This window comes from Rhinatrema bivittatum, chromosome 7 (genome assembly GCF_901001135.1).
Source record: "Rhinatrema bivittatum chromosome 7, aRhiBiv1.1, whole genome shotgun sequence".
Taxonomy (NCBI): Eukaryota; Metazoa; Chordata; class Amphibia; order Gymnophiona; family Rhinatrematidae; genus Rhinatrema; species Rhinatrema bivittatum.
The window spans coordinates 264,868,037-264,889,783 of NC_042621.1; the positions used below are offsets into that span (position 1 = coordinate 264,868,037).

Sequence of the window (21,747 nt, forward strand, 5' to 3'; positions counted from 1 at the left end):
ACTCATGTATTGTAAGCTCTTTTGGACAGAGGCCTGTTTTACCTGTATGTATTGTATTGTAAAATGCATACATAAAAGGGAATGGGCTCAGTACTTAACAAAAAACAAATCATTCAATCAGTATCAGATACATAAAGTGCTAAAGATCAAATCTCATGTCTTGTGCCATGCAATGGGGTATAGACATAATCGTACTGTACTAATTATCCAATCTACCAATTGCGACCAAAATGATTATTCAAATAATTAATCAAACTAGAGAAGAACTATAAAAGTACTTATCTTAAAATTAGAAACATGTTTTCATCAGTTTGAATACATCAAATGACCTGTCACCGTGAAGTTTTGGCGTGCTTATGCCTGCTTCAGGGGTCCTCGCCAAATCATATTTAAATTATCTCGAGGCAGACCGGACATCTCAAAATCTCTTATGTTGTAAAGTGCCCTGGTCAATGCTGAAATAAATCCATTAAATGAACCGTCCCAGGTGAAAGTATAGCCAGTCCAAGTTGAGAACATAACATAAAGGGTAGCATAGCGGTGTTGCAGGCAGTCCAAGGTTTGTGGGCCATTGCAAGTATCTGAAATTTTTTTTTAATTGTTCATCTTCCATAGCAGCTGCAGTTGCAGCTCTGCCGACCATTTGTTGAAATGGTTTATGTCTTTCTCTGAGTCCCTGAAACCGCTTACATTTAGCTACCAGGGGGTGCCGGAGTGCAATGCAAACCATTTCCCTTCTATTCCCCACCCAAAATAAGATCATCATTCTCTCAGCCTGCTCTAGGAATCTTGAAATGCATTGCGCTATGGCAATAGCTGGGATGCTGACTTAGACAGCTGTCTGTGAAGTGAATGTTCCAGGATCTGACCTGTTGTTTCTCCTTCTTTTTTCCTTCACTAAAAGGCTGCGCCCGAGCGATCTGTCGTCGTACTGCAGGCTTGCGCTCATTTTCCAACGGGGGCTGACCCCACCCCTGAACAGTGGGAGCTCATCGCTGAGGTCATGAAGGTAAAAAAAAAAAAAAAGAAGATAGTGTTTAGCACAGACCCACAGATCTACATGTAGTATTTTGATAAGCCATTGCAATTTTAAGAGAACTTCCCAGAAGTGTTCCCAACCTGGCTGCTTCCATAGAATGGGAACACAGGTAAATACAGAAGGAGAGAGGCACATCTGAATCAACCACCGTTATATTTCACACGATAGTATTATTGCTTTTCCTTATTACTTGTCTTATTTCTTTTAGGGAAATTATAAATAGCTGTTCCTTTTACTGAACTTTAGTTCGTTTATATGTACCCTAGTGAAAGGTGCCTGATCTTTGCTAGGGTAGTTTGGTCTATAGAGCCTGTGTGTGTGTGAGCTGTGCCCGTGTGTTGGTTTGCCTGCCTGTGTGTTTGCCTACATATGCATGTGTGAATGTAATGGTGCTGGGCCTTGTGGTGGCGATCAGGTCTCTGAGAGCTGGCCTTTGTGCAGGGCCTGGAGGTTTCACGTTCTGGGGGAGGGTCCTACAACTTTAAGAAAGAAGAGTGCCTCTTAGGTCAGTGAGCTTCCAATTTTCAGAATCTCCTCTACTCAAGTCTCCTAGAATTCGAACACTCGGGGGACCGGTGCAATACAAGCGTTTTTCCCTAACGCGCGCCCATTCACCTTTCCTGGGTGCGCGATTCAATATGTTAATGAGGTGCCGCGCTAAAAAGGATGCGCTAGGGGGATCAGTTGAGCGTCCTTGTCAACAGGTACTCAGGACAGGTGGCTGTGCGCAGGTTAGGAAAACAGACACTTGTAAATTGAGCATCTGTTTTCCTAACTTGACTGCCATCAAGACTTTTTTTTTTTTTTTTTTTTTCCCCCTGATGCTGCTTTCTGGGATTTCTCCTACTTAGTATCGCGATAATATTAAATAGGAGGAACCACGGAAAAGCAATATTTTCTAGGGATGTGAATCGTTTTTTGACGATTTAAAATATCGTCTGATATATTTTAAATCGTCAAAAATCGTTAGGGCCACGATACAATACCAATTCCCCCGATTTATCGTCAAAAAATTTTAAATCGGGGGAAGGGGGAGGGCAGGAAAACCGGCACACTAAAACACCCTAAAACCCACCCCCGACCCTTTAAATTAAATCCCTCACCCTCCCGAACCCCCCCCCCAAATGCCTTAAATTACCTGGGGGTCCAGCGGGGGTCCGGAACGGTCTCCTGCAATTGAATCGTGTTGTCTTCAGCCGGCGCCATTGTGCGCCGCCATTTTGCAAAATGGCGGCGCAAAATGGCGGCGGCCATAGACCAACACGATTCGACTGCAGGAGGTCGTTCCGGACCCCCGCTGGACTTTTGGCAAGTCTTGTGGGGGTCAGGAGGCCCCCCCAAGCTGGCCAAAAGTCATTGGGGGTCCAGCGGGGGTCCGGGAGCGATTTCCTGCCGCAAATCGTTTTCCGTACGGAAAATGGCGCCGGCAGGAGATCGACTGCAGGAGGTCATTCAGCGGGGTCTGGAACCCTCGCTGAACGACCTCCTGCAGTCGATCTCCTGCCGGCGCCATTTTCCGTACGGAAAACGATTCGCGGCAGGAAATCGCTCCCGGACCCCCGCTGGACCCCCAGGGACTTTTGGCCAGCTTGGGGGGGCCTCCTGACCCCCACAAGACTTGCCAAAAGTCCAGCGGGGGTCCGGAACGACCTCCTGCAGTCGAATCGTGTTGGTCTATGGCCGCCGCCATTTTGCGCCGCCATTTTGCAAAATGGCGGCGCAGAATGGCGCCGGCTGAAGACAACACGATTCAATTGCAGGAGACCGTTCCGGACCGCCGCTGGACCCCCAGGTAATTTAAGGCATTTGGGGGGGGGTTTGGGAGGGTGGGGGATTTAATTTAAAGGGTCGGGGGTGGGTTTTAGGGTGTTTTAGTGTGCCGGTTTTCCTGCCCTCCCCCTTCCCCCGATTTAGCTACGGACCGCCGCTGGACCCCCAGGTAATTTAAGGCATTTGGGGCGGGGGGGGTTCGGGAGGGTGGGGGATTTAATTTAAAGGGTCGGGGGTGGGTTTTAGGGGGTTTTAGTGTGCCGGTTCACGATTTTAACGATTTTCACGATACTCTAAACACCCAAACGGCGACGATACGATTCCCTCCCCCTCCCAGCCGAAATCGATCGTTAAGACGATCGAGGACACGATTCACATCTCTAATATTTTCTTCTTTTTATGTGGAGGCTTGGGGCGCGTCAAGACTTAACGCCAGCTCCGGGGGTGGCTTTAATTTTTGCCAGTTCAATAGTACCCATGGGGCACATGGTAATTTTTGGCATGGGGGGTAATAGCCAATAGCTTTATCTACATGGCATTTACATGTGATGAGCGCTATTAACCGCGCGCTGGTTTGGACGCGCTAATCCCATTATTGCATCGGGAGTTATTCTAGCGCGTCCAAAACGCGCATCAAGCTGTGCGCTACACTCCACGCACTACATTGCATTGGCCCCCTCAGGTTGGTGGCTATAGAAGCTAATATTTACCTTGTCAGGGAGGTTCTAAGCAATCCCCTGACTCGGTCAGGCCGATGCAATATCGGCAAGCGTTGAACTGGTGCTCACGAGCGAGCATGCGCTCTCTTAACGCGCGCCAATCCATCTCTCCCGGGCACCCGATTTAATATTTAAATGAACTACCACAGTAAGAAGGAGGCGCTGGGGAAAACTTTGCATCTCTAGAGCCGCCTCGGCATCGAGCACCCAGGAGAGGTGGCTGTCAGCGGGTCAGGAAAACGGTTCTTCTTTTTCACCACAATATTAAGTCTGAAGAAACCAGTTTTCTGCTTTTCTGTCAACTTTTGGGGCTCCTCAAGAATTGATGCCTGCTCCGGGGCAGGAATTAAATTTTTAGAGTAAAAATGCATGCGTCAGGTGCGCTCTTCTTTTTTTAAATTGTTTTTTTGTATCGGGGTGGGGGGGGAGGGGAATAGCTAATAACCTCATCACCATGAATTTATATGTGATGAGCACTATTAACCATGCGTGTTTTGGACACGCTATTCCCCCATTTTGCATCGGGGGGGGGGGGGGGTTATGGACACGCGTCCAATCGCGTGTTGAGCCGTGCACGGGCAGCAGCACACAGTATGGCAACGGCCTGTAAAGGGGAGATACTGGGGCCCAGCACTGGCGCAAAGCTTGGCTTACATATAGGGCTGCCAACTGGCTCCAGGTTTTCAGGACAGGTTGATCCAGTCCTGGTTTTACCCCATGGCAAGCAGGGACTTCTAGTTTTTGCTTTTCTTAAGGCATGCATAGGTAGGTCAGAACTACAACTTCCTACATGCCATGGGGTAAAACCAGGACTGGATCAACCTGTCTTGAAAATCTGTAGCCAGTTGGCAGCCCTACTTACCTGTGATGAGACTAAGACTTATTTCAGTCAGGAACTAATGCCCTGTGGGCTAGGAATAACTCTAGCCTTTCACTGTAGGAGACCCTTTGGCAGGAGTGCCAGTCCTCTCCCTTTGAGGAGGCCTAAACCTGGCCTTTTGTCCCTCAACTCTGGTAATAGTTTCCCCAGGATCTTAGTGCTATCCTGTTTCCCTAACCCCAATAATTCATCTGTCCACAATTCAATTTGTAGATTTATTTTATTGAATCGCAGTTTCCTGACCTCCAGCCAGCAGTGTTACTGTCTCCTAAAGCATGAATTAAAACTGTTTAATAACAACTCAGACTCTGGCTTTTTAACTACGTAATTCTTGTCTAAGCTAAAGCAATTGCCGTGCCACTGTCTGCAAATTAAAGTCAAGCAGTAACACTTCCAACTCTGGCTTTTAAATGTACGTCTTGAGCAGTTTCAGTGTCAGAGTCTCCAAAGCACCAGTTAGACCCAATTAGCAACAATTCAAACTCTGGGCTCTAAATGTAAAACGTCAGCATTTGCAAAGCACACACTACTGATGCTGCTTAGTAACCCTGCACACTACGTCCACTTTCAGCAGTTACAAGGCCATGGTTCTCAAAGCCGGGTTTTAAATGCATAACTTCCGCAGTTGCAGTGCTGCATTTCCAAAGCACCTTTCAAACAGAACCATGACTTAGGACAGCTTCTACTGCCCAGAACTCTCACTGACAAATAATGTTTAATTTTCTCTTAGAAACAAAGCTCCAGTCGATTGCATTAAATCTCCTCTTCTTAGACTTGAGTATTTTCTTAATTAGAGCTCACTGGTGTCTACATACGCTAGCTCTAGTCCTTTCCCCAGTGTCTCTCTCACGTCTATGAACTGTGCTGTGTTACTCTCGCTCTCACATCTGTCCCCTCTGAATTCCTACAGAACCTTTAAAGATGTTTCATTCCTTAAACAAAGTTCCCCAAGCTGCCTTTAAGACAGCAACAGAGTTTTCTCCTTATCTTAGGGAAAGGTCTTAATTTAAGGGCTGTGGTGGTCTTCAGGTTCTGACTCTTCCTCCTCCAGAGTTTTTCTCCACGGGTAGGCTGTGCTGTCCTCCTTCTCTGTGTTCCTCCCTCTGTAGTGTTTGCTGTTTTTCTTGTGGCCCTTTGATGAAACCTAACAGCTTACAGCTGAGAGAGTGCTGACTCAGCCCTGACTCTGCTCCTCCCTGTACTGATTTCCCTGGAAGCTAGCCAGTGGGGAAGATGGGAAATGTAGTCCTTTAGGGACAGTCATCTTGATCTAGCTTCATTTTGCTTCAAAATTATGTCCTGCCTTATAGTTTAAAATTCTGTCTTTTGCACAGAGACTAATACAGTTACTAGTAAATTATCACAGCGACAGTGTTCACGCATTTGGGAGTTTGTGCATGCTGGCAAGAGCTTGCATTCATGCTTATGCGCACCTACGTGTGTTTTGCCTGAATCTGTCTGTCCCTGTGTGTGGGAACGTGAAAGATAGGATTGTAGACAGAAATACCTTCATTGATCTATATTTGGAATGATGGGATATAAAATACCTACTGTACCTGAATGTAACTTGCCTTGAGCTACAGTGAAAAGGCATGAGCTAAATACACTAAATAATAATAGCATATTAGCAAACACCCAGTGTTGCTTGGGTTGTCTGGTCAATAACAGCTTGTGTGTTTGTGCATCTGTGTGTGGGTGCCTGTGCCTGTGGGGGTGAGTGCCTCTGTGTGTGTGTGTTTGTGTGCATTTGGGGGAGAATGTGCATGTGTCTCTGCCTGTATGTACCAGTATCCATGTGTGTGTATGTATGTGCCTGTGTGTGTGTTTGCGATAGTGTTTTGCAGACAGAGTATATTGATTCTGTACATTGCACCTTCCACTGTTCTGGGCATCACCTGGTGGCCACATACAGCTACAACAGTGTGACTGACATGACCGACTGACTGACACAAGCCTTTCATATATAACATATATATATAGATATATATATAGAGAGAGATTTTAAGGGGGGATGCAAAATGTGGACCCCCTGGCCCCATACCTTTCCCTGGATTCCCCTTATCGGGGTTGTTGGCAGTAGTGATATTGTTGACTAGTTTTTTTTTAGTTTTTTTTTTTCCCCCCTGGATTCTCCTCTTCTCCTTAACCACCTAGGATTTTTGTTTTACAGGTGAGGAGCCTTTTCCCATTCTTTGATCTGTCCATGCAGGGCCTCTCTTCTGGGGACCTGGAGGCAGATGCTTGGCCTGTTCGTTACTTTGAATCTCAGGGTTTTGAGTTCTTCTGTGCGCAGACCTTCTCTACAGCTTTTGGCCTGCATGGTAAGGATGGCAGATGCAGTTAGGAAAGGGCTGCCAGGCCGCTGTATGCATGTACATAAATCTAGGTTGAGAGCTCACCAGGGAATTAAAAGCCCAGGGTTTTATATGCAAGCAGAAAGCGGTACAGCGGGATCTAGCTGTTCTGAACCGAGTCATGTCTTCTACACAGCAGCTTGTCTCGAACTCAGGATGCACGTGTGGGGACTTGAGAAAGATAGAGCCATTATTGTCTGCAGTACGTCTGTGCCCTGTTCATGAGAGAGGTTTACATTATGTTAGCTTAATGCCCTTGCATCTTACATATGCTGAATTTTTGACATGCAGAATCTATTGAGAATACTGATCCGATTGGAACCTGGTCAGCATTTGCTGTTCTTAATATATTAGATTCCATGCTCAAGTAATAATATGCTGAGTAGTGTGAGTTACCAGGCACCAAGGGAGGGGACCCAAACCTAGAATAAAAAAATTATTAGTAGTTCAGATTCATAGCAACCTGAGGGGGACGAAAAAACATCCCAACCACACCCAAGACGCCCCGCGAGGCATTTCCTGAGCAGCACTGCAAAACAATATCAAGCTGTTTAAAGATTTACAAACAGTTTTACTTATGAAGAAAATTAAACTTGGAGATGGGATATGAAACACTGTTAGTGCACGGACAACAGACCAATAGTTTAGGGAAAAGGGGGGAAAAAAAACCCATTTATTCCCTGCTCTCAACCAAAACAGTTCTCCCAGAGCCCAGGCAAAAAGAAGCAGTCAGCCCTTTCAGAATTCCCTTATCAACTTACAGCAGGGTCCAGTGGTATAAAAGTACTTAGGTCAGCAAGTACTTCAACACATTGGTATTGGAGGAGAGAAGTAAAAAATAGAAAAAAAGTATGCTGGAGATTCTTTACTGGCAGAGGATGGCTTTTCACTCTCCAGACCTCCAGACAAGCAGTTCCAGCAGCAAAATCTCATGCCCCAGGGATTCAGATTTTCCTTTTATCACTACTCAGTGACCCAAGTGTTCTTGGATTGGGAAAAGTCTCTCTCTCTCCATTTCCATTCTGCAAAAATCCATTGGCCACGAAACAGGATCAGAACTTACAATTATCAGAGTCTCGTCGGACCCCTGCAGCCAAGCTCTGGCAGCCTGTGGGAGTGATTCACTTCTGGTGCAGCTTCAGCCCCTCTCTGGCTCTCTCAAAATCTCTGCTAAAACAATTATTCTGCTGGGGCTCTCGCCTTTTTTTTTTTTCTCTCTCTCTGTGAACAATGGTCCCTGCTATAGTCCAGCAAGCCTGAGCAGCTCACCTCCTTTTGGTGCCATCTCTCCAAGTCCGTCCCAATGAGCCTGGCTTCAGTGCCAGGAAAAATCGTGGAAACTATTATAAAGAATACAAACTACAGAACATGTACATAGACATGAATTAATGGGACACAGCCAGCATGGATTTACTCAAAGGAAGTCTTGCCTCAAATCTACATTATTATGACGGGGTTAATAAACATGTGGACAAAGGTGAACCGGTAGATGTGGTGTATTTGGATTTTCAGAAGGCGTTTGACAAAGTTCCTCATGAGAGGCTTTTAAGAAAATTAAAAAGTCATGGAATAGGAGGCGATGTCCTTTCATAGATTACTAATTGGATAAAAGACAGGAAACAGAAAGTAGAATTAAATGGTCAATTTTTTCAGTGGAAAAGGGTAAACAGTGAAGTGCCTCAGGGATCTGTACTTGGACCGGTGCTTTTTAATATATTTATAAATGATCCGGACAGGGGTACGATGAGTAAGGAGATCAGATTTGTGGATGACACAAAATTATACAGAGTAGTTAAGTCACAAGCAGATTGTGAAACATTTCAGAAGGACCTTGTGAGACTGGAAGATTGAGTGTCCATAAACAGAGGAAATATAATGGGGACAAGTGCAAGGTGATGCATATAGGGAAAAATAACCCAAGCTGTAGTTACACGACGTTAGGTTCCATATTAGGAACTACCACCCAGGAAAAAGATCTGGGAGTCATAGTTAATATTACATTGAAATCGTCGGCTTAGTATGCCATGGTGGTCAAAAAAGCAAACAGAATATTAAGAATTATTAGGAAAGGAATGGCAAATAAAACAGAGGATGTCATAATGCCTCTCTCTTGCTCCATTGTGAAGACTGCACCTTGAATACTGTGTGCAGTTCTGGTTGCCGCATCTCATAAAAGATATAGTTGCACTGGAGAAAGTACAGAGAAGTGTGACCAAAATGATAAAGGGCATGGAATGGCTTCCCTATGAAGAAAGGCTAAAGAGGTTAGGGCTGTTCAGCTTGGAGAAGAGACAGCTGAGGTGGGATATGATAAAAGACTACAAAATCATGAAAGGACTTGAAATAAGTTTAATTATAGTTTCACATTTTCAGGTAATACAAGGACTAGGGGGCACTCCATGAAGTTAGCAAGTAGCACATTCAAAACAAATTGTAGAAAAAAAAATGTTCACTCCGTGCACAATTAAGCTCTGGAATACATTGCCAGAAGATGTGGATAAGGCAGTTAGTATAGCTGGGTTTAAAAAAGGTTTGGATAAGTTCCTGGAGAAGAAGTCCATAAACTGCTTTTAATCAATAAGGAATAGCCACTGCTTGTTGCCGGCATTAGTAGCATGGACTCTATTTGATGTTTGCCAGGTACTTGTGACTTGGATTAGCCACAGTTGGAGACAGGATACTGGGCTTGATGGACCCTTGGTCTGACTCAGTATGGCATATCTTATGTTGAAATCCAAGGGGCACAGAGAAAGCAGGAAGGAAGAGGAATAGCCTAGTGGTTAGAGCAGTGGGCTATGAACCAGGAGACCAGGGTTCGAGTCCCGCTGTTGCTCCTTGTGACCTTGGGCAAGTCACTTTACCCTCCATTGCCTCAGGTACAAACTTACGGGCCGATACAGTAAGGAGTGGTAGAAGAGCTGCGTTAGTGCCGGGCGCACCCGCGTTTGCCACACGCACAGTCCTGCTCATCTACCACTCGATACAGTATTTAAATAGCTTGCAAATGCAAGCTGCGTCCAAGAAGCGTCTGTGACACATTAGGCCCGCGCAACCCATTTGCGCGGGCGGGTGTGACATCATGCCCGCCCGCGCATTGGCTTGAGCGCCCGTCAATTTGGGCGCTCAAGCCAATGAAGCACATGGACGGGCGGGCGTGCGTCACGCACGCCTGTCCATGTGCTTTAAGTACGCTTTGCTTTGCTCCACTCGCGCCGTGACTGGAGAGGGCACAGAACAGTGGGCTCTTACCTGACTTCACAATCTTCAGATGAGGGCTGAGCCAGGAGAACCGGGACCTGCACGGGGGGACCGCTGCAAGGGTCCCGGCAGAGAAGGAAAGGGGCTGAAAGCAACAAAAAGTAAGTTGGTAACATGTCAAGTCACTTCGGGAGGAGGGGATTTTAGGTTTTTAGGTTTCCTTTTGGGGGAAATTTTCCCCCTAATGCAGGGTAAGGGGTAGGCGGTAAGTTAGCAGGTTAAACGCGTGGCAAAATGGCAGGGTAAAATAGCGATAGTCGGGGCATGCATTACTGTATGGGAGGGAATAGCTAATTTGATCGTTTACATTTGATATACATGCCGCGGGCGGAAGGGGTTACCCAGGGATTTAAAGAGGCGGTAAGGATGGGTTAAAGAGGATAGTGTATCGCGGGTAGGACTAATGCGGCCGAAAAGTGAGTAGAAAGCGGGTTAGGAGCAGGGTAACCGCGGCCGCACTTTACTGTATTGACCTGCCAGATTGTAAGCCCTCTGGGGAAAGGGAAATACCTACAGTACCTGAATGTAAACCGATGTGATATCTCAGATCAAATGTCGGTATATATAAATAAATAAAGTCTCATTGGCTCACTCAGTGTGTACTTCTGCCCCACAGCAGTACACAGTGGGGCAGGAGTTGCATCATGAGCTCTGGAAATTAACCCTGTGTCTGTTGGTTCTTGTCCTTTGTCTCATACAGCATGCTAGTGCAGGGGAAAAAAAATCATAGTCCCTGCTAGCCCTATCCTTGTCTGTGCTTAAGGGAAAACAGTTTGAAGCCAGGCTCTTCTTGACTCTTGAACACATGACCCTCTCTCTTTTTCTGTCCATAATCGCAGTCCAACTGGGAAAAGTTAAAAAAAAAAAAATCCAAGTAGATAAAAGTGTATTTCAAGATTGGCATCCTCCTATGGTAGTATACTCAGAGGTGTTGTATACAGTACGTATCTGCAAAATGGAACAGGCTCAGGAAGTATGCAAATGAGCATATGTTCATCTTTATTTCTGTTTTCACACTATGCAATGTCAGGTCCATTCAGATGTTTAGTGATATCACAATCCAGCTGCACATGCAGATCACTAAGTCAGTGGAAATACCATGCTGGCTTAGTTTGAGGTCCATCAAGCCCTGCATCCTGTCTCTGACAGTAGCCAAGTCCGAGTTGTAAGTATCCAGCAAATGCCAAAAAGTAGATCTGTATCTTGACATTCACGCTCAGGGATGGCAATATTTGTTTCTTTAGTCTACCTGCCTACCTGCGGGCACCAGTCCAAACCTCTTTTAAACCCTGCTGTGCCAGTCGCCTTGCCCACGTCTTGTGGCAACAGATTCCACTGCTTGTTTTGTGCATTGAGTGAAAATGCATTTCCTGCTATTTGTTTGAATTCCGAGGGTTGTTAGTTTCATGGACTGTCCCCTTCTTTCGTACGATCTGAAATGGTGAATGGCTATCTTCTTATTTACCCATTCCACCCCACTCATGATTTTATAAACTTCTGACATGTCCCCACCCAGCCTTGGCTTTTCCAAGCTAACCTGTGCAGTCTCTCATCATAAGAGAGAAGTTCTACCTACTTTATTATTTTTGTCACCCTCCTTGCACCTTTTTAATTCTCTGTCTTTTTTGAGATGGGGTGAACAGAACTGCACACAGTACTCAGGGTGTGGTCGCATCAGGGACCAATGCAGAGGCAATAGGATATTCTCCATTTTATTCTCCATTCCTAATACTCTGGGTTTTTTTTTTTCACCACTGCCATGCCCTGTGTCAAGGATTTCAACGTATTGTCCACAAGGACACCGAGATGCTGTTCCTGGCTGTTGACTCCTAATACAGAGCCCGGTATCGTGTATCTGTAGTTAGGATTATTTTTCCCTATGTGAATCACTCTGCGCTTTTCCACATTAAGTTTCTTCTGCCGTGTATGCAACTTTTGTATGCCAATTAGGGCGACTTTCAGCTGGGGAAACAGTCTCTCACTATTATCCACAAGGCTATACATCATCAAACAACGCTCGATTTACAAATTCCTCTCAAACAACACACATCCACCAGACCCATCAAAGAAGCCTACAAAGGATCACTCCGCGTCCCCCAAACCAAAACCACTCACTACCTAACTTTCAGAGACCGAGCCTTTTCCACAGCCGGTCCTTCATTATGGAACTCTATCCCTCCGGATCTGAGACAAGAACCATGCCTACCGACTTTTAGAAAAAGGCTTAAGACTTGGCTATTTAAACAAGCCTTCCCAGATCCGAACTAAACGATAGCAATTTTACAAGAGACAGCAAACTATACAAGAGAACTCACATTATAATGTAAATAATGTAATCCCTACTGTTCGGCTCTCTTATTCTATTTTCTCTTCCCAGTTTAAGACCCTTGTTGTAATGTAACTTTTGTTCTCTTTGCACTTGTTTGTTTCGTATCTTGTTCTCACCCCTTGTTTCATGTAAACCGGCATGATGTGGTTTCTAATCATGAATGCCGGTATAGAAAAACGTTAAATAAATAAATAAATGTCTAAATACAATAACCAGGAAAATTAGGCAGCTTCATGAGGAAAGTTTGAAGAGCCCTTGTTGTTCACAATGCATTTGGGCACTTGTATCCCAGGTATACTGCAGTCAGGTTTGAAAGGGCAACTAGACAAGGGGTAGGTATTCAAAGCTGGCCGTGTAAGTAACTTACACGGCGAACTCCGAATTTGGGTAGTTAGTCGTATAAGTTATACGGCTAACTCGCTCCACCCAATCCACACCTACTTTTTGTGCGAGTAACTTTAAGCCGTATAAGGGACTTATGTGGCTAAGCAGCGGCCACTGAAAGTAGGTGCATATTCAGCTGCCACTACTTAGCCATAAAAGTCCTCTTTATTCGGCTACATAGCGCTGAACGTGCTTTGAATATCGGGCCCATAGTGTTTCCCTTGGCAAATTTGGCATGCTACATGTACCCGTTGACGGGGATGAAAATTGCATGCATATGTTTGAAAATGTCAAGCATGTGCACAGTTTTTTAGTTCTCAAACCTTAACACCACCAAAGGACTGGCTGTTTTTACCGCAGTTGTGAAGGTATGTGGGCCGTGGAAACCCAGGTATACGTTTAGCTGGGCAATGGGCTGGGGAGAAGTTTTTTGAAGAGTTTTTTTTTTTTTTCAGCTAAGCCGCTTGAACACGGTGAATGGCTTTGAGAATCTCCCTCGTTATGTAAAAACAACACGTCCCAGTCTTTTTTTTTGTAGGCCAAGACGCACGGTCTGTATTCTGAGAACCTGTCTTTTTTTTTTTTTTTTATCTCCAGGCCACCAGTCGCTGTGGCAGCCTGAGGTTGGGTTCTATTGCAAGGCATAAAGAATTCTCTGACTACAGTTTTAAAACCTGTGACCAGAGGAGCCGAATATTGCCATATTTTGTTATTTAGATAGTAAGGGGGAAAAAAAATTATACATGAAAGGAAAATTGTTTCTTTTACTAATTAGACATTGAATACCATGTCATTACAGCTGATTAACTGTGGATAATAGTTGTGCCTCACTGGATTTCTTTTTAAATATGCTCTCTGTTTGGCTATTGAAAAGTTTGCTTAAAATTTGCATATAAATCCCCATTCAGAGCGGCATGCTTATATTCAGCTGTTGCAAAAGGTTAAGAATAGTAACATAGTAGATGATGGCGAATAAAGACCAATTGCTAATAATTATTACTATGTTAATTAGCCAATCCAGTCTGCTCAATTTTCTTTCTCTACCACTTTGGGTACATAAGCATAGAAATTCCCACACTTAAACCAACACAGCCATTGCCACCACCTCCATCTCATGACTCTTACCCATCTTCTCAACTCAGTTCCTACCACTGCTCTCTATTAGGGATGTGCATTCATTGTGTTTCATTGCTTGACATGCATGAACTTTTTTATGTGCATAAATCGCATTTGCGTGCATAAAATGTATTTTATACATGGGTGCATAAAAACACATTTTATGTGCATAAATGAAACAAAAAAAATTTAAAAACACAAAAATAAGCCAAAGAAGAAACACAAAACCAATTTTTCCTGTGCCCATCCCCCCCCGCCCCCTCTGCAAGTGGGCGATTCCAGATACCCACCACCTTCTTAGCAAGGAAATACTGCCTATGTTTTTTCTGAACCTAAGTCAAATGAAGATGATAGCAAATAAGGACCAGTTGGCCCATCTGGTCTACCTGACTATTCCTTCCATAGTCTGTATGTTCATTACACATGTTAAATAGTGATTGATTTTACATTCTGTTTTCTCTTATTTTATTTTCTTTCTGATTTTTTAGGGTATTAATCTCAGTCTAATTCTTTCATAGAAGACATTTGCATCATGTTAAGGTGATTATGATTGGTCTGTCTTCTCAATGAATTTATATTTATACTAAACTTGCCAAAGGCAGCCTTCAAAAATTGTGGTCATTGCCACAGTTCACAGCCCATGATTGAATGGTTCCAGAAAGAGCCTTGATGCATGGTGTCCAGCTCAGGGCTATCACTGCAATTAGTGGATGAAATATACATTGGAAGGGGATTAAAAGAGGGGGAAAAAATCCTTGGGTAGTTGCGAATAAGGCTTATATTGCTAGAGTCTAGTCCTCTTTCTTATTGAGCAGGAAGAAACTACTGCGTCAAAAAATAAATAAATACAAGGAAGACTAAGACCTCATCAGGACTAGAAAGAAGGAGATTCAAAGTCATTGATTGGAAAAGTTTCTTAAACTATGTTATATGCTGACTACTGAGACAGTTTTAGCTGCATTTATAGCACAGTTAAGAGTCCCTTCTAGACTAGTAATAATCTGCTGAAGTTCTCCCCTCCCTCTTTATACACTGAGTTACTGCACAGCAAAAACAGCACATAAAGCTTGCCAGTGCAAAACTAGTCGTTCCCATCAGACAATGACTATCTCTATTATCACACACATCCATATTTCATTCTTAGTGTCCACGCTCCAGGACCGTGAACCATGCAGACATGAGCTAGAAGTCACAAGACAGTCCTGGACAGGTCTTATTTTTACAATGATGATTTCTTTTTTTTTATCCAATGGACATTTTAAAACTAAGTTGTATGAGATCCTACAAAACGGTTAACATTATTAGTGGGTATTTCATTTGTTGAGACTCTGATTGATAGGTGCTCATCAAATGACTTGCTCTGCTCACTTGATTTGTTTTGTTTTATTATTATTATTGTTTTTAGATTAATTTAATCTGCTTAGTATGATTTTATTATTACAAGCAGACTATAAATATTTTAAATAAATAAAATAATTTAGAATAAGAAATTAACTCTTTCACCTGTACAGTATGGTTGACTTCAGTTTTCTCTGTGTTTGTTTCTTCCTCTGAATCATCAACCAAACTAATTTCCCAAATGTGGGTAATTCAAAGAAGGCTGAACTTGACTAAGGGGGAAATTTTCAAAAAACTTCAGGGCACCTAACTTAATCAACAAGATTTTGAACAGCTAAGCTAAGCACATTTTTAGCCAAATCTAGGTGCCAAGGTTTTTAACTGAAAATCAGTAAAAATGTAGACAGCCAGATTTAAGACGCTTAGATTTGGGTTCTAAACTTAGCTGGTTAGTGCCAACAATTGGCACTAGCCAGCTAAATGTTCTCTTTTTAAAAGAATACCCCCAAATAAACCTGACAATCCCCCTTCACATTCACCCAATCTCCAAAGCAAAAGAAGCCCCCATGAGGACCAACAGTCAATCCTGCATCCTGTCTCATTCAGTGTAAAAAAAAAAAAGGAGGCTGGGATGAACTCCTCCCCCACCCCACTCTCCTCTCATTCTCTCACCTGATGTAAAAAACGAGTCCCAGAAGCCCCCCCCCCCCCCCAATCCTCCCTCCAAACCAACGTAAAACTAAACAAGTGCCACAAAAGCCCCCACCACACCTCGGAAGCTCCAATGAATTCCTTAAAGCTGAGGCAGCAGGAGGACACAGCCTTACTTACTACTGGACTGGCGCCCAACGTTGCCCCGGCGATAGACATTACCAGAGCAACGCTTGATGCTGGGCCAGTAGAAGATAAGACTGTGACCTCCTGTCACCTCGGCATTAGAGAATTTTGGGGAGGTTCTGGGGGTAGGAAGGTAGGTAGGGGAAATTATCGGGGGCTTGCTTTTACCTTGGGCGGGAGGGAAGGTAGTAGATAGCTGGCTCCAGGTGCAAGCATAACTGCTGAATTCAAGACAGCTAAGGGCCTGATTCATTAAGCTTTTTTTTCCCACAGACACAGAATGGGGGAAGAACCTTAGTGAATCAGGCCCTAAGTTAGCTACCTAGTGCGGAAAATGAACACTAGCTAACTCTATTTATGGCCTGCCCAGAATTTGAGTGGCTAAATTTAAGCCTCCCAGTAGGGATACATTTTCAAAGCCTTTCAAACAGCTGCCTAACTGTAGTGAGGTGGCTAGTTGGTTTGAAAATTGACCTCTAACTGTACAACTTCCTTCCAAAAGAAATACCAGAACAAATTTCTTGCTATGATATACAGTATAATTTATTTATTTATTTATTTATTTATTTTTAATTTTTATATACCGATGTTCCTGTAAAGAATACATATCACACCGGTTTACAAGGAACTGAACAGTCGCCTCCAGGGCGGAAATACATTAAAACAGTCGCCTCAAGGCAGAATACATTAACACAAGTATACAGGAAAACTATTAAAAGAGAACTTTCATAAACTCAATTAAATGTAACTGTGAACCATAAATCAGGAACCATAAATCAGGAACATATGTACAGAGGTAGGTATATCGTCGTATATAATAACTACTTGTGTGATAATTTCCATTTTCCTAGCGTGTAGCAGATGGACTCAGGACCAATGGGTATAGTGTACTCCTGATAGCAGTTGGAGACGGATCAGATTTCAATCTGACGTCAGCCCCTAGTACATATACCCCTGCAGGAAGTGCAGCTCTTCAGTATTTTCCGTCTCCATAGCAGTTAGGGACTATCTGCACGCTCTCACAGCGTTAGAACAAAATTCAACGGAGAAAACCCAAATTCGGAAGAAAACTTACCTGAAGACGAGCCCCGCTCTCCTGCGGTGATACCCTCGGGTCCCTCCCCCATTTGAGAATTCCCGAGGTGATTTCCGTAGTCCCTCAGAGGTGAGCCTCGGTCCGGCGGCCGAATCGTGGTGAGGACCTAGCCCCCGATCTCGGGCGTGGCTGAGAGGCAGCGGGTGCACCCTCGGGCGCGGCGATAAAGGTATTTGCCCTCTCGCCCCGCAGCCGGAGATTGCCCGGGACGAAACCGGGAAGCGCCGAAGACAAGGTAAGGTAGAAATCTTCAGCATAGACTCCGGTCTCCGAGGTTCGAGGAGTCGCACAGGTCGCCGGCCGGGACCTGTGCCGCCGGGTTGATCTGCCCTAGCAGGACCAGGCCCCGGTTAGTTTCAAGGGTCCTCCCACGTGGAGACCCCCGAGGTGGTCGCCATGTTGCCCGCGTGGTCGCCGTCGCCATATTGGCCCTATTCGCCGCTCTGTCCGCCATCTCGATCCAGGTGCACAAGGCCAGCTAGGCGCACAAAATACATGTGCGCATAAAGTTCCACGCACAAGGGACATGTGTGCATAAAGTACACGCACAAGGGCTGCTCGCATAAGATATACGTGCATTGCACACCTATCAGGCTGAGCGCATATCTGCGACTTAGACGCACATCTTAGATGCGCCGAAGCGCATAAGGGTTTACGCGCCTATAGCCATGGCACCACCAGTAATGGAGCTCAAGGCCTCTGCCCAGCATGCCATATCAGAGCCGCACAAAGCAAAGAGGCCAACGCCCAGTGCGAGGAGGTCCTGGGAGATCCAGGCCAGGGCCAGTCCCACCCAGGACCGAGCACTAGCTCCTCAGTGAGTACCCCGGACCTAGCAAATTCCAGCAGGACACCCCCTCAGATAGGGACCTCCAGGGACTCAACGCCCTTTAGCTTGGACCCAGCGTCTATCTCATGGGTGGAATTCTTCAAAGGGCTACACAACTTCGTCCACATGCAGGCGGAGCCTCCGGCTAAACAGCCACAGTCTCCACCAGAAGACCTTTATCCCTCAGACCACTCTAGGCCTAGACAAATGTTTCCACCGCCCAGAAGCCCCACCTATGGGGACACGGACAACTCTGAAGAGGAAGCAAAGCCCCTAGAAGAAGGGGAACTCCCCCCGGGGACAGAGCCTCACCGAACTATGAGACGCTTCTTCACCAAGGACAAGCTCCCAGACCTGATCACCTACAGTCTGAAGGAGCTCGCTATCCCGAGCGCAAGTGCTTCGGGGGAGCCTAAGACGAATCCCCTGCTAGAGGGACTCCGTCAGACCTCTTGCCATTTCCCTCTCTTACAAGCCGTCCAGCAGCTAATTGACCTGGAATGGAGTGCTCCAGAGTCCACATTCAAAGGGGGACGAGCTATGGCAGCCATGTAACCCCTGGACCCGGCGGCCAAAGACCTTCTGACATGCCCAAAAGTGGATGCCATGGTCTGCGCGGTCTTGAAGCGGACTACTATCCCAGTGGAGGGAGGAGCAGCGCTCAAAGATGCTCAGGACCGATGTCTGGAATCCATCCTTAAATAGTCCTTTGACGTCGCCGCTGTGTCTCTACAAATAGCGGCCTGCTGCACCGTAGTGACACGTGCCTGCCTATCTCAGACCAGGAGCAACACCCCTGGAGAGGCCATGGAACCAGCAGTATCATTCCTTGCGAACGCCGCCTCCGATCTGGTGCACACAGCGGCCAGAGGAGTGTCATCAGCTATGGCTGCCAGGAGACAACTCTGGCTCCGAAGCTGGTTGGCTGACGCATCTTCCAAAATGTGTCTCACAAGGATGCCCTTCAAAGGATCCCTTCTGTTCGGCAGTGAACTAGAGAAACTGGCCAACAAATGGGGCGAGTCCCCATTGCCGCACCTACCAGAGGACAGGAATAAAAGAAACCAGCGACCCTTTCCCCGGGCCTCCAGGGGCAGAGGTTCACAACGCTTCAACCCATTCAGAAGCAACTATCAAGCGCCCCACCCTACCGGCAGGTATCAGTCCTTTCGGAACAAGCACAACAAGAGGGGAACCAGCTTGGGTCCAGGCCCCAGCTGCACCCCACAATGCGATTCAGCCGACCCGTCCAAGGGAAGAAGCCATAGGGGGCAGACTAGCCCTATTCTTTTTTTTATTCTTTTTTTATTTTTATTGAATTTTCAACAATATTAACATTTATTACAATGTCCTCAGAAAAATACAGAGATAAAGAAAAAAATATTCATATCAATTAACATTAATATCATGTTCTGAAACAGATTGGCTGGATCCAAGGTGGCACCTGCATAAGCACACGCAGACACCCCAGTACCGCGGTGAAATTTCCTCTCGAGCATTTCTATATTCTTCTTTTTTTGAACTAATATTTCCTCTAATCTATGATGCCGCACACTAAAAGAAAGGCTCGAGTACGTGAGATACTTCAATGCCGACATCAAAAGATAGACAACCGCAGATTGAGGAGGTTTTTGCGAGGCCCGCTGCTGAAAGACCGGCGGGAGGGGCCGCTGCCATGTTCGAGAAGCAGACGCCAACCGCAATGGCCGAAGAAACATCTCTTAGTCCTGGAGCACCTAGAACTCCCAGCCCGCCGGCAGGACCTCCTAAAAGACCGGAGGAATATTTTGGGAGTTCAGCTGTCCCAGCCACCCCTATGATCCCGCCGACCCAGAGAGTTGGTAGTGGAACTCTAGCCGACTCAGAGAGCCCAGTGCAGGGCTCCAACGGCCGAGGAGCTGAGGATCGGAAGGGAAGGAAAGCAGAAGCGGACATGGGAGATCTCCTGGAGGTAGGAGTGATAATTCCAGATACAAGTGAGATGTTGATGAATGTGCCAGAAAAAATTACTTTGCAAGAGGTGTGGAAATTACTTTTAGGCATGGATAAATCTATTAAATCCATTTCTACAATGTTAAAAGAACAGGTTAATAAAGTCTTGAAAATAAGACAATTCATATGGCAGCATCTATGTTAGAAATGGAGCAAGAAATAAAGAAAGTTAAAGAAATTCAAGTTAATTTGATTAAGTCTGAAACCTTACAGTCAAACAAAATGGAAGCGATAGAAAATACAATGAGGAGACCCAATTTGAGGTTTCTGAACTTTCCTAAGTCTCGAATTATTCCACCTAGAGAATTGCTTAAAAATTATTTTATAAAGATTCTGAGGTTTCAAGAGACTGATATTCCAACTATTTCTAAAGCATTCTACATACCATTGCCTAATGACCAAAAGGAAAAGGGAATACAAGCAATTGAGGAAACATCATCATTAAATTTAACAGAGTTATTGGAAAAATCATCAGAGACCCCCATTACATCAAGAGCAACTTTATTGGTGACGTTTACTTATATATCAGAAAGAGATTCCGTACTTAGACTTTTCTTTCGCAATTCGGATCAACAATTTCATGGTCAGCAAGTGCGGGTCTTCCCTGATATTATAAAAACAACACAAGAGAGAAGAAAAAAATTTCTTCGTATGAGAAATGAGGTTGTAACTAGAGGAGCAAAGTTTAATTTACGGTTCCCTTGCAAATGTATACTCGTATTTCAAAATACTAAATATGTCTTCTCAGAACCATCGCATCTACGAGAATATCTGGACACTCACTCCTAAATTTGTCTCCAGGGGAGGTTAGGTAATATATAGAGATAGCAGCAGGTGAAGCTTATGTTAATGCTAATCTATGATATTTGGTTATTTCTTGTAATATCTGCTTCTTAACATCTTGGATCCCCTCTTTTCCTATGATAGAGATGAAAACAAAATTTTTTTCAGACAAGCCCTATTCTACCACAGATGGATCGAGATAACTTCGAGCAAGTGGGTCCTAGCCATCATTCGAGAGGGGTACTACCTGGATTTCCTACGAACCCCTCCGGACAAGTTCGTGGAATCCCCCTGCCACGACCTCTCCAAGAGGGTGGCAGTGGAAGCTACACTAACCAGACTACTGGCCCTCAAGGCCATAACCCCAGTGGCTCCACAAGAAATAAATACTAGGCATTATTCCATTTATTTTATCGTCCCCAAGAAAGAGGGGACGTTTAGGCCCATCCTGGACCTCAAGTCTGTCAACCGCCACCTGAGGATTCCCTGCTTCCACATGGAAACCCTACGCTCTGTAATAAGGGCGATACAACCGGGAGAGTTCCTCACATCCCTGGATCTTTTGGAGGCCTACCTTCACATCCCAAGTCATCAGGAGCATCAGCGCTTCTTACGCTTCAAAATCCTGGACCGTCACTACCACTTCTGGGCACTACCCTTCGGGTTAGCCTCAGCACCCCGGACATTCACCAAGATCATAGTGGTGGTGGTGGCAACACTGAGGAAGGAAGGAATCCTCATACACCCTTACCTAGACGATTGGCTGATCAGGGCAAAATCCCCAGAGGAAAGCCAACAAGCAACCAACAGAGTCAAAACTCTACTGGAGAGCCTCAGATGGGTGGTCAACACAAACAAAAATTATTTGCAGCCCACACAGTCACTAGAATATCTAGGAGTCCGATTCGACACCAAAGAAGACAAGGTCAGCCTGACTTCCACAAGGAGATCAAAACTGAGGAACCGGTTACAAATCCTGCTGAGCAAACCTCGCCCCACAGCATGGGATTACCTGCAAGTCCT

The 21,747-nt window shown here is 45.2% G+C and overlaps 1 protein-coding gene across 2 annotated transcripts in view; it reads left to right on the plus strand.

The window, feature by feature from the left end:
- LOC115095886 (aspartate aminotransferase, cytoplasmic-like) overlaps nt 1-21,747 on the plus strand; it is a 99,150-nt gene that overhangs the window by 45,584 nt on the left and 31,819 nt on the right. For both annotated transcript variants that reach the window (XM_029610181.1, XM_029610182.1), the window contains 2 exons: nt 905-1,009; nt 6,579-6,729. In XM_029610181.1, coding sequence (XP_029466041.1) covers nt 905-1,009; nt 6,579-6,729 — 256 coding nt within the window. The remainder of the gene's footprint in view (nt 1-904; nt 1,010-6,578; nt 6,730-21,747) is intronic.